Genomic DNA, 14,077 nt, shown 5'->3' with positions numbered 1-14,077 from the left:
TGACGCGTTACCGGGCAGGATGAGCAGTGATGTTCTTCACCGAGTGTGTTTGAGGCAGTCTCATTCTGTACACCTGGCCAGCATGGACCTCACTAGCGAGCCTCGATTGGTCACAGGAATAGGACAATTCAGTAATCAAAGCAGCGGGGTCATTATAAACGAGGAGGTTTGGTTCCCACTGCATCAAGCAGGCAGTCTCTCTGCCCCCTTATCTAAGAACCAGTGGGACTTATTGATAAGCTGGATACAAGTGCTAAAGGGGCACACACATGCACACACGCACACACACACACACACACACACACACACACACACTTGTGCATACGGAGGCCAACATCAGTTGTCTTCCTTTATCCCGACAGCATCTCTCACAGGACTCTGGAGCTCACCGATCTGCCCAGCTGACTGTTTCAGTGAGTTCCAGGAATCTGCCTGTCCCTCCTTCCCCAACCCCACGTCAGTGACGGAGTTACTGACATGCTCAGCTGTTCCTCGTTCCCCGTAGGTGCTGGGGATCTGGATTTAGGTCTTCATGCTAGTGTGACTGAGCCATCTGCAATCCAGAAGAGCCTCCAGGACATATTGAGGGTAACAATATCTGGCTCACAGGAAGCTAGGAATAGTGTAGACTTCCCCCCAGCCAGGCTAGAAAAGCCCACGATTCTGTGGGCCTCCAGACAGTCGTGACGAGGCAGGCTTTGGAAGCATCCCACCTGACCAGTTTTAGAGTTGAAGACTAAAGGTCCAAATGGTTTCCCAGTAACTGCATCCAGAACAAGCACAGAGTTTGTGAGAAGACAAACGCAGAGCACCCCACAGGGCCAACCAAGTTCACACTACCCAGCATGAAATGGACAACCAAAGTCACCAGGTACAGAATCAGAAAAAGGAGGCCCATGGGAAGAATAAAAACCCAACCCAACCTAGCCCAGGACTCAGAGATGGCAGAGGCAGCAGAGAAAAAATGACAACAATTTCTAGACACGTACCCACTTAGAACACTGAGATGGAGAGGCCTGAGAGAACGGGCTAAACTCTCAGAGGGAAAACACATTGTGTGAGGTTAAACAAACAAAACAAACAAGCACAACCATGGATGGACAGAGGCTAGGCCAGCCAGACGGGAATCCAGAAGGAAAGCACCCACAGCTGCCCCACCTTTAACCTGGCAGGCAGGGGCCATGACGGGCTTTTCTGTCTACCACCACCTCCTTAAACATAGATGTGGTCCGGCTACCATTACATGGTGACAACGTCTGGGCCACCGGCTTTCTCAGCTCTGCTGTCAACCCAGAAATGCTCTCGTATGCGCAGTCTGTTTGTAGCTGCCGGAAATGCTGCTAAGACATGTTTACATCCTTTTTGTTTGCATATAAACTTCTTACCAAAATAGGTCATGTCCTGGGCCATGAGCCAACAATTTTAAAAAGTGTTGTGTTATATAAACTACATTCCTCGGCCATTATGAAACTAATTAAAAAACCTAACAAATCAAAAAAGAGGGAAACCTCTGTATGTTCACAATGAACTCACTTCTAGAAAGAAAAATCAAAGAGAAATTTGAAATTATTTTTGAAGTGAATAAGAAATGTCCACAAAACGAGTCAAAAGCCATGGCATGACATATAAAAGCATGTTAATTTCAAAACAATCCTCTGAATGGGTAGGGCAGCTCACGCCTGTAGTCCCCAACATTGGGAGTCCCAAGAACAGAACACTTCAAGGCCAGGCGGGGCTACAAAGACAGACCTTGTTTCAAAAATAATGAACTAACAAACAAATCTGTTAGTACAAAACTTACAGCCTCCCATAGTTGTTTCATAAAGTGGGTCTGAAGGCCATAGTGTCAAAATCATCCTAAGGGCTTTTGTTTTTAATTCCTTTATACAAAGCCCCCCTCTCCCACCTTAAATGAGACAGGGTCTCACTGTGTAGCTCTGCTTGGCCTGTATCTCTCTCTACAGATCAGACTGGACTTAAACTCACACAGATCCACCTGGGATCAAAGGTATTCGCCACCAGGCCTGCTGCCTCAAAGATGGGAAGTAGACCCAGGACCTTGCACAAGCTAGACAAGAGTTCTACACTAAGCGAGTCCTTGAGATGGGTTCAGATGTGTTGACTAGGTGGCTCTTGTGTTCCTAGATTCAAGGGCATCCCTGCATCAGCCTCCCAAGTGCTGGAACTACAGGCAAGCGCAACTGCACCTCGCCATGAACTTGCTAAAATATATACGCTTGGACTCTCCTTGAGTTCCTGATCCAGCCAGTTCCGGGGATGCTGATACATCCTGCTGCTCCGGGGATAGCACTGGGGAATCAAGGCCTCTGTGCACACATCTCCAGATTGCTTGCTCAGTGTGCTGTCTGGAGCTATCAAAGTGCAGACACTGGCAAACCTCAAATGAGATCACGGGGATTTATAACTGACTTCCTGCACGCTAGTCATTCCTACCTGTTCATTCTGTAACCTTTCGTCACGTCAGACACTCAACATTTACCCTCTTCCCAGCAAATGAAGAGCATTCTTGCATCCAGCCCAGGACTGCGATCTGGATCTGGCTAACTTCATTGAATTTCTTTTAAGTTAGATGAGTACCCATATCAAGCACCCAATACTGAGTTGTTAAAGGAAACTGTGCACACTCAGACCATACATGGTGGAGTGTTCACACTGACGATCATACATGGCAGAGTGTTCACACTGACGATCATACATGGCAGAGTGTTCACACTGACTTACAAGAACAGCTTTAAATAAAAGAGACAAGGCAGATCTGTAAGCTAAAGCACACAGTTCATTATGGTACAGGCTCTACCTGTGCAGTTGTGTGCCAAGCACATTTACACAGACCTTGCTATTTCAGATCTACGCAAAAGGAAGTTTTATAAAATAAAGGCAAGGCTTAACATTACAAAGCCACGCCTGAGTCCGGGGGTGGAAGTGAGGGAGGCAGGGGTTACCCGGATGATTAGAAACCTTAACCCTGAGATTCCAATATTTAATCAATTAACTAATATGTCAAGATGCTGGTGCCTCAAAGCCTTGTGCATGCTAGATTCTACCATTACGATATATCCCCAGTTGCCAAATCTGCTTTTTTTTAAAAAAAAATTATTCATTTATTTTATGTATATGAGTACACTGTCACTGTCTTCAGACACACCAGAAGAGGGCAATCCCATTACAGATGGTTGTGAGCCACCATGTGGTTGCTGGGAATTGAACTCAGGACCTCTGGAAGAGCAGTCAGTGCTCTTAACGACTGAACCACCTCTCCAGCCCCCAGATCTGCTTTTTAAGATGGGATCGGCCATGGGGCTTATAGCCACAGCACTCACAAAATAGCAAGTATCCAGCTTTATCTATTTGTAAGGCACTTGTTTAATTATAATTACCTTTGAAATGTTCGTTTTAAAAGATGTCATTTGGCCATGAGGGATTTTCTTTTCCTAAAAATGTGCCAGGAAGTCTCAGCAGGAGCGAGGCTTCTGCTAAGCAAATTCTGAAGTATGTATGTGGGCTTGCAGAGAGCCTCACCGCCTGGGCCTGTCACTCTGGGGCCACCTGTTGGCACACAGGGTCAGACCCTGCTGTGGTGGCAGTGCTGACCTGCTCCCTCATCGCCTCCAGCTTACCACATGCTCTGAGATGTTTTTAATCCATTATACCTGACATGTTCCTCACAGCGCTCCATCTTGCCTTAGAGTCACCCCCCAGGGAAGAAGCAAGGTGAGGGACCGTGACTATTCATAAATAAAAGGACAGCCAGCAGGGACACCCATCATAACAAATGACTACAGTTTCTAAGTTAAAGCCCATCAAAAGCACACTTGCCACAGGCGACGTTTTTCTCCCAGCTAGAAGGGACACAGGAAATAAATATCAGGCTTTTCCCATGAGTACCCAGACTGACATAAGAAATCAGGCTGACTCATCAGGCCTAGAAACAATGTCTCTTTAAAGACTGGTGGGCTAGCCTGAGGGCGTTCTGAGTTATGACCCAAGGATAGATGAGAGCTAACTGCCTACTATGTGTCAGATGCCTCCCCGGGCTCATTCCATCACCAGGGGAATGGATGTGATCCACCCAGCTCTCTGGGCTGGATGCAGTGCTTCCTGACATAAGGAAGGCTGGGGACAGACAACAAAGGTAACAGACAAAGCGCAGTGCTTGGGCTAAGCAGGCCTGAGGGGAGAATCATGGCTTCCGGCTTCACTGTGAAGGCTGGGTAAGAATTTCCCTGAACTTGCCTGCTGAGATTTATGGATGGGAGAATACCTACCTGAGAGGAATAAAACCAAGCAGACACTGGTGACTGTGGTGCATGGGTCAGATCTGTACTGTGGCTGGTTTTGATAGGGCTCTGGTGCAAATAGGCTAACAGTTTTAAGTGTGTGTTAGGGGTTTAGTTGGGGGTAAGGGGGGAAGAACATCTTAATGAAGAATTATATTTCATGATATGCAAAAGCCATGTGAAATACAAACTCTCATGGCCATCATACAATGGTGGGTTCCCCCCATGTATGTGTGTGTGCAGGTGCACCATGTGTGTGTGCAGGTGCACTGTGTGTGTGTGTGCAGGTGCACTGTTTGTGTGGATGCACTATGTGTGTGCACAGGTGCATTATGTGTGTGTGCAGGTGCACTGTGTGTGTGTGCAGGTGCACTGTGTGTGTGTGCAGGTGCACTGTGTGTGTGTACAGGTGCACTATGTGTGTGTCCACAGGTGCATTATGTGTGTGTGGAGGTGCACTGTGTGTGTGTACAGGTGCACTGTGTGTGTGTGCAGGTGCACTATGTGTGTGTACAGATGCACTATGTGTGTGTGCAGGTGCACTATGTGTGTGTACAGGTGCACTGTGTGTGTGTACAGGTGCACTGTGTGTGTGTGCAGGTGCACTATGTGTGTGTACAGGTGCACTGTGTGTGTGCACAGGTGCACTATGTGTGTGTGCAGGTGCACTGTGTGTGTACAGATGCACTATGTGTATGTGCAGGTGCACTATGTGTGTGTACAGATGCACTATGTGTGTGTACAGGTGCACTGTGTGTGTGTACAGGTGCACTATGTGTGTGTGCAGGTGCACTATGTGTGTGTACAGGTGCACTGTGTGTGTGTGCAGGTGCACTATGTGTGTGCAGGTGCACTATGTGTGTGTACAGATGCACTATGTGTGTGTGCAGGTGCACTGTGTGTGTGTGCAGGTGCACTATGTGTGTGTACAGATGCACTATGTGTATGTGCAGGTGCACTATGTGTGTGTACAGATGCACTATGTGTGTGTGCAGGTGCACTATGTGTGTGTACAGGTGCACTGTGTGTGTGTACAGGTGCACTGTGTGTGTGTGCAGGTGCACTATGTGTGTGTACAGGTGCACTGTGTGTGTGCACAGGTGCACTATGTGTGTGTGCAGGTGCACTGTGTGTGTGTGCAGGTGCACTATGTGTGTGTACAGGTGCACTGTGTGTGTGCACAGGTGCACTATGTGTGTGTACAGGTGCACTATGTGTGTGTGCAGGTGCACTGTGTGTGTGTGCAGGTGCACTATGTGTGTGTACAGATGCACTATGTGTGTGTACAGGTGCACTGTGTGTGTGTACAGATGCACTATGTGTGTGTGCAGGTGCACTGTGTGTGTGTGTGCAGGTGCACTATGTGTGTGTGCAGGTGCACTGTGTGTGTGTGCAGGTGCACTGTGTGTGTGTGCAGGTGCACTGTGTGTGTGTGCAGGTGCACTATGTGTGTGTACAGATGCACTATGTGTATGTGCAGGTGCACTATGTGTGTGTACAGATGCACTATGTGTGTGTACAGGTGCACTGTGTGTGTGTGCAGGTGCACTATGTGTGTGTGTGCGCAGGTGCACTATGTATGTGTGCAGGTGCACTATGTGTATGCACAAGTGCACTGTGTGTGTGTGCAGGTGCACTGTGTGTGCACAGGTGCACTGTGAGTGTGCGCGGGTGTACATGCACATGGCGGGCAGAAGAATACCTTAGGTATTCTGAGGAAGCCTTTGGGACCATCGTCTACCTCCTTCCTGAGATCAAGTCTCTCACTGGCCTAGAACTCGCCCATCGGGTGAGGCTGGCCAGCAAGGCCATCTTGCCTCCATAAGTGACGTTTAAGTGGAACACAGCGGCATTCTTGCTCATGCCATCTGTTGCTCTATCTATGCTGTCATTACAGCTCTCCCATCAGACTGGCCAGGTTCTGCTGGACCCACCTGGCTACCAGGTATCCACTTCAGGCTTCAGTGTCCATTATTAGCAAAAACTGCCTTTTATCCGCCTCAAACCCATACACCAATCAGCTAGCACATTAGGCAGAAAGTCAAGATCAACAGCACTTCTGGCACAGAAGACCCAATATATGTTTTTAAGGCTGATAAAGACTTCTCTGCTCTACAGACTTCTCTGTTCCAGATCCTTCAGGGACAGAAACTGTCTGGAGCAGGGAGCAGCAGGAGGTAACCTCACTAGGAGCATGTGACGACCTCTGCTGACTAACAAGGCACAGGACAAGTTTTCCAACTAACAACTTAATAATTGCCATTTTCTTATGGATAACCTTGAGAAACATCTTACTATAGCAAACCCTCATTTTTCTTTCTATAGGAATGTCTACCTAGCATATGCATGGCCCTGGGTTTGACAAGATTCTGAGGAAGAGAAGAGAGGGAGGGGAGGACAGTGCCTGACTTGAACATTTAAAACAGTGAGAAGAGAGGCAAAGGGCTGAGCGGGATTTCAAGTGGCCTGAATTCAACACCTTCTCACCCAAAGTTAAAAAAGTCACAATCCTAGTCTCACAGGTACTCTGAGGAAGAGAGTTCCCTGTGTGTCCTACACAGAGAACTGAGCAAAGCTAACAGAGTCAACCCCAGGACTGGGAGATGTGTGAACGGCCTTCCAAAGGGAGGCTGGCCAAGGTAACATCACAGCTGGGTATGGGAGTGTCAGCAAGCCCAAGCTCCTGGCAGCAGTAATGCTCAGAGCAGCCCAGATGTGGATGCAACTCACATATCCATCAAAAGAGAAATCAGGACACGGGATATGGTATACACACAACAGAAATGGTAGGAAACAGGGAGACACAGTCTGCTTGGTGAATGACCCTTCAAGTGAGTCAAATGAGCCCCATTCTAGACAGGTAAACAAAGAGTGCAGGACCCAGAGGTGGGGTGGGGGCACAGGGAGTTGTGCGATTGGTTTGCGGAGGGATGCAAAACAGCCCTCTTTGCAAGCAAGCTGAATGGCAAAGTGCAAAGTCAGGACTATGAATCACAATAAAAATGGCTGCCACTATAGATCTGAAACACACACAAGAATGACGATGGTGAACATGGTAACAGACTTTCCTGCAACGCATGCTTGCAGAGCACTTCCTGAGGGCCTGTGCTTTGTGTGGATGAACACATTTTTGTTTTGTGATGCTTTGGGGTACTATTCTCCCCATTTCACAGATTAGAAAACTGAGGCTTGGAAAGATGGCTCAGAGTGCCCCAGTCATCCTGTTGCTAACAGGCCTGGCAAGGAGGTGACAGTGAGGGTTGGTGGCCCCAAGGTTACACTGCCTGGGACAAGGGCAGGAGGGCTTCAACATCCAAGAAAATGCAGATAATTACACTCCTCCTCAGGCTAGACAATCAAGACTGGCTGCTTAGCATGTCCAAGACAGAATCCACCAGCTCAGGGCATGTTGAGACTATCATATGTCGCCACACTGTGAGATCATTATATGTCGCCACACTGAGCGCTCATCCCACCTTGGAGGGATTTGCATTAAAGTTATAGCTAATGGACACATAGGGCACATGCTGTAATAATTGTAAAACTCATTGAATTTTCAAAGAATTGTACCCCAAAACCCAGCAGTCAGATAAAGAGAGGGAGGCACAGCCCGGACGCCACTTGAACACTGTTGCTAACTTACACGGTCCACTTTAATACTGCAGATCAATTTCGTGAAAACAAATGGTTTTTACCATTATAGGAATTAGCTCCCGGGTTGGCACAGACAGGGAGAAAAGCAGGCAGGTCAGAATGAAGTTGGAATTCCATTTTCTCCTTTACCACCTGCTACCAGAACCTTTGCAAGGACAACCCAACTCCCCAAGCCTGAGCTCCAAAACCCGAACAAGGACTAACGAGCTGCTGGGTATACATCTATGATGGCGCCAGCAGGGCCGCTCTTCCTCAGAGTGTGTGCAAACTACTGCTCTGACCTCACAAAGTTCTCCTAGAACACAGCTGCACTGAGTTCTTCATGTGCCGTTTGGAATGGGCCTTATCTGTCTTTGCAGATGGTAAGTGCACGTATGATGCTATGCATTGTGTAGTGTTTGAATTGGTGGGTAGTCTGGGAATTGAACCCGTAGCCCGAATGTTGGCTACCACTGAGTTACATCCCCAAGTCAAATGTTTCTATTGCCATTACATATGAGTAAGCACTGTCTCTCTACATCATCACTGATATATATATATATATATAATTTATATATATATATTTATTTATATATTTATATTTATTTATTTATATATATATTCAGTTCTCGTGGTTGTACAAACTTTTAATGGCTATCATGGATCATATCAATCAAGCCTTTTTAGCTCCTGGCATAGATAAGTCCCTAGGGTTGCACAGAAAGACACTAAATCTGAAGTCAGAAGGGTGTGGCAGGAGCCCTTGTTCTACCATTAAATAGCTGAGGGTTGGGCATGGAGCTACTTGCAGATTTTCAGACCCCTCTGCTGACCTCAGCAGCAGAAAGGCAACTCTAGTTGGGCAGGACTCGGACAAGCCTGGGAACACAAGACCATTAGGAGCATGCAGCCATTTGGGCAGGCGCTGAGCAGGCTTCTTAGAAATAACAAGCTAGTGTGTCTTTGCATGTCTGGAAAGTCATTACTTTAACATAAAATGAGCTTATGAAACAACACCCCACCCAACAGCAATGCTCCGACCGGCCTGGATGGTAATTGCTGTTTCCTGGACTCTCAACCGAAGCTGTACACCTCTAGTGAATGGGAACCACACTTCTCGCCACCTGACGCTTCAACTCATGTTTCTTCTACATTCAAGAATCAGTGGAGACACAAAACTGTCAGGTAAATGGGGATTTACGAGTTGGCAGGTCTGTGGCTGCATTAGAGAAAGGACTGGGCCAGGGAATTATGGTACTGACTAGGAGAAGACAGCATGGGCTAGGGATAAAGTTTGCAGAGCCTATTGTATGAAAGACCCTAGACACTGCTGCAAATGAACAAAGAGAAACCACAGAAAGGTGAGGACAAAGGCAGAGTGTTTGGAGATTCGCAGAGAAATCTCACCTGCCTCACTTTAGGATTCTGGTTCAAGTGCCACTGGCTGTGAGCCCAGCCCAGAACAGCAGGGCTTCCCCATCCCTGGGACACACTCTTCCTAGATTTTGATGTCCCCAGATCTGGCTTTCCTCTGCTTGTTGTTCTCACTGCCCCAAAGCACCCTGGCTCCATGAAGACCTGACACAGTCCTGGGTTATCCTCTGACTCAAGCATGCCACCTTCTAGCTGACAGGTTCTCTATAGCTTCATTATGGCATCCCCAGAATATTGAGTCCTCTGTATTACTCTATAGACTACGAAAGGCTATGAGGGAATGCAGCCAATCAGTTTACTGCCTAAACTGGTGACTAATAACAGAGAAACCAGCCTTTTAAATGGGCCATCGACCAAAACAAAGACCACACCAGGAAGCATTCAAAACGGTCAAGCCTTTTAAAAGCATGGTTTGACGTGCTTTGCAAATGTTTAAACAGCTGGACCCATTCACTGGGCCATGCTGCACCTTTGACTTTGAACTACAGAAACCTTTACGCTAGTCTGCCTGCTGCAGCATCACAGGCAGAAAAACCACAGTCCATCATTTACAACACAAGTTGTAGATGACGTGGACAACTGTGAAAAACAGAAGAGGGGTCCTCATGATGAGAAGAATTCCCTTTGGAGTCAGGAAATAAAGACAGCACTGTAAAGGGCTTCTTCGGTGCATGGCAGAGTTGTGTCTGTGCACACACACCCCCAACAGACTTTTATCTGAAACCCAGAGGATGTGTAGGGATAAAGGCAGCCTGACTCTTGGAGCGGAAGCAGGGTGGAGGGGGATGTTTCCAGTCTCCAGCTCCTCAGACACTGCTGGCACATGCACAGATTACTGCCGCATGCATTTTGAACATTTAACCAAATATAGATTTAAATATAAAGGAGGGTGTTTGCCACGTATTTACTTCTGCAAAGACAGGCAGCGATCCCTCCCACCCTGAAGATGAATGGATGGTAAGGCGATATGAATCTGACACCCTCGCCCCCATCTCCTACCACGATTTTTCTGTGGTCAGGGAACTCCAGGCCGAAGTAGTCGCCCTCCACGAGGTTGAGATGGTTGCACACGGCGTCAAACAGAACCTTCCCTGGTGCTCGTTGCTGTAGACAAAGAGAAGTAGGGTTATAAGAGTCTCTGCTGGAGGCACCCAGGCACACAAACCATGCTGCTCCCCATTCTCCAGTCAGAGGGGCACACATGGGGTCAGCAAGACTTGCCACCACCCACCCTGTGACATCCTGGGTGTCCCCTCTGTATCTGTGCTTTGGCAGACTCAACTTGGAGATAAAGTCATTTTCTCCCCATTTTCTAGTAACAAACTGCTTTCATTTCTCTTTAGTTTTGAGATGGAGTGTTGCTATGTAGCCCAGCCTAGCCTTGAACACACAATCCTCCTGCCTTAGCCTCTGAAAGCATGCTTGTCATCTGTTTCTGAGAGCAGTTTTGGTTTGCTGTATACAGAGCAGGGAATTGTGTGACTTTCCCTGCAGCATTCAGTTGTTAAGCCAGGGCAGGGGAGATGGCTCAGCAGGTAAAAGGGCTTGCCACCAAGCCTGACAAGTGACCTAAGTTCAGTTCCCAGGTATACAAGGTGGAAGAGAAGGGAGTGATGTGAGCAGTAACCCACTTAGAATTATGCTTTGGTTTCTCTTTATAACTCCATGGCTTCCTAAGGTCTTGCTGCTATGATGGATCAAACTCTGACACACGCATCAAACCTTGGGAGGCAAAAGTCACCAGTTTTACGTTTCCATCACCTCTCCAATACCCACCTAACAGTTTAGGAGCCAACTAACTCAGGATACTAAATGACGGTGAGGGCTGAGACCTGACAGGTACAATGAGTGTGCCCATTAGCCTGTCCTTGCAAGGCTGCAGGGGCCAATAAAGATGGTTCAGCGTGGGGTATTCTGTGCTTTCATTACTCTAACAGACACCACTTTATGGTCCCATGGCTGCCATCAGAGCAATCTGAAAGATAGCCACAGCTACCTGCGACATCTTCTGTGGATAATCTCGGCTCACTGGCCTGTGTCCGTGGGTCACGTGCGCAGGCAGCAGGAGTGAGCTGTGACTACCAGAAATCTTCCCAATAGAAAGCGAGCCCATGCATGCTTATCCAAAGGAAGGGACATAAAAGAGGACCACGAACTACGGGTCACCAACCCTGCTTTCTGCCACTGTGGTTCTGTTCTCTGTTGTTTCCGATACGCTGTACACATACAGACATTTTCCAGGGAGGCTGACAGACAGGGACCTGGGTCTGCTTAGACTAATCCTTGGTTCTAGGCTCCTCTTCTCACACCAGCATGCAAGAAGACGCATGATTAAGCTCATGGGTTGCCATTTTTTTTTCTTGAAATCTTCTTTCCTTCAGTAACTCCAGCACAATTCAAACACCTTAACAAAAAACATGCTCTTAAAATCGGACCATGGGGGTATGGAGTTGTGGAAGAATTCCTATGCCATACAGCGTTTCCTTTTCCTTCCTTTCTTTCTTTTAAGAAAGACTACAGTCCGTTTCACAACTTCCAACACCGCCTGCTTGTTTTAGGATTCGCCAATTTTCTGCCCAGCTGGCAGGCACTCATATTTCCCAAAGAATTCCTGGAACTAAGGGAATCTCATAACTTCATCTAGGTTTACAGAGTCTGAGAAATGAAACTTCACAGTTCAACACTAGAAATTTAAATAAGCAGAGAAAAGTCATTATACAATGGATGTCTTTATGGACAAAGGTATTAGACTAAACATGTCATAAGAGAGGTGGGGGAGAGTTACGACGATCTTGAGTCCTCTACTGAGTCAGTTCAGGCTTCCATGTGCACAGCTAACTTCATGGTCCTAAAGCAAGGCTCTTGTAGCCCTCAGCCTCACCTCTGCCTTGCAAACACCTATGTTCTGTCACAGAGCAGCACCGCAAATGACTGTGTGACTGGGGTGGGTTGTAAATAAGTTACCAGGATCTAGTTAATAGTGATAAAGTGGATTTCATTTCTTTAAAACGTTCTGAACATGTACTCTTTTGTGCACATTTACATGAACTGTGCCTTCTATGGTGCTGGATTGCTAGGTAACATGGAGATATTGACAAAGACTTTAAGTGACTGCTTTCTAGCCCCCAAGACCCATCTACAGGATGGTGCCTTGAAAGCATTCTGAGTTCACTGTGAATTCTGGCTACACTCACAGCATGGCATGAGAACACATGTAGAGGCAGAAAGACCCATTATAGGACAGTTTCACAAGGAAATGACACTCTGATGTCTTCCAGGAACTCACTGTTAACATTCCAATGGGTATCAGGCCACTACAACCTAAAATGCCTCCAGTGGCAAACGAGGACACATTCACGGCAAACGATGACACATTCATGGCAAACGATGATGCATTCATAAGACTGTTTATTGAGGAGAGAGAGAGAGAGAGAGAAAAAAAAAGCCACATTGGGGAGAAGGCTCAGTCCATAGAGCAGACATAACCTACATAAAAGCTGGCCATGATGGCTCACTAGGGATCCTCTGAGATCACTGGCCATGCACTCTAGCAATCGTGAGCACCAAGTTCAGTGAGACAAAAAAAGAGATAACAAAGGAGTATTAGAGAAAGAAACCCAACATAAACCTGTGGTCTACACACACACACACACACACACACACACACACACACACACACAAATAGTTCAATTTGAGTAGTGGCCTAGGGTGTAGCTCAGTTGGTAAATGACTTTTCTAGCATACAAGAAGCCCTCAATTTAATCCCCAAATGGTGCATTAACTGTGTGTATGCTTGGAATTCCAGCTCTTAGCAGGAGAGAGGGGAAAGAATATCCAAAGTTCAAGGTTACCTTCAAAGGAGGCAAAGCACAAAGATGGTGAGAAGATCTCTAGAAAGCTATTTTCTCAGAGTGGTCTTGCTATCAGGTGAAAATCCTTGTAGGACAACAGTGACTGAGTAGGACACAGGTGTGCTGCAGATTTTTTTTAAATTGTATTATACTTTATGTGTATGCCTGTCCACATGTGCCTGTCTGGTGTCCACAAAAGCCAGAAGAGGGCATTGAATCCCAACTGAAATTACAGGCCACCTTGTGGGTATTGGAATTGAGCCCTTGATCACCTCTCCAGTCCGCTATGAATGTTTTGTTTTGTTTTGTTTTAAAGATTTATTTATTTATTTTATATGTGAGCACACTGTAGTTGTCTTCAGACACACCAGATGAGGGCATCGGATCCCATTACAGATGGTTGTGAGCCACCATGTGGTTGCTGGGAATTGAACTCTGGAAGCAGCCAGTGGTCCTAACAACTGAGGCATCTCTCCAGCCCTAAGGATGTTTTCTTAAATATTGTCATGTGTTTGTACTGTTGCAGATCCCCAAGGCTCCGATGGACTATAAAGTCTGAATCTGACCAACCCCACATTCAGAATTCTCGATAAAATATTCTAGAAGCATTTTCCTTATCAGAGGTCAAAGCATGACTATCATGTTTCATTCTGGAGAACAAATTGGCAATAAATGAAATCGCCTAATCAAATCTCTTGCTTTTTTTCTTATTGGCTACTCTTAATTAAGTTCCAAGGGCATTTGAATTTTAATCTATTGCACAAAGAAGTTGGTGGACTCCACACTGTGTGTCCCCGTGGTCTTCTCCATTTTAAATGGGCCTTTCCTGGGCCCTATAAAATCACATTAGTGGGAAGTTTA

The 14,077-nt window shown here is 46.7% G+C and overlaps 1 protein-coding gene across 7 annotated transcripts in view; it reads right to left on the bottom strand.

Moving 5' to 3' along the window:
• Farp1 (FERM, ARH/RhoGEF and pleckstrin domain protein 1) overlaps window positions 1–14,077 on the bottom strand; it is a 251,806-nt gene that overhangs the window by 73,816 nt on the left and 163,913 nt on the right. For all 7 annotated transcript variants that reach the window (XM_085828845.1, XM_021181763.3, XM_021181765.3 and 4 more), the window contains exon 3: window positions 10,365–10,469. In XM_085828845.1, coding sequence (XP_085684971.1) covers window positions 10,365–10,469 — 105 coding nt within the window. The remainder of the gene's footprint in view (window positions 1–10,364; window positions 10,470–14,077) is intronic.

Source organism: Mus caroli, unplaced genomic scaffold (genome assembly GCF_978045245.1).
Source record: "Mus caroli unplaced genomic scaffold, Mus_caroli_1 scaffold_12, whole genome shotgun sequence".
Lineage (NCBI taxonomy): Eukaryota > Metazoa > Chordata > Mammalia > Rodentia > Muridae > Mus > Mus caroli.
This window is presented reverse-complemented; position numbering and strand designations above follow the sequence as displayed.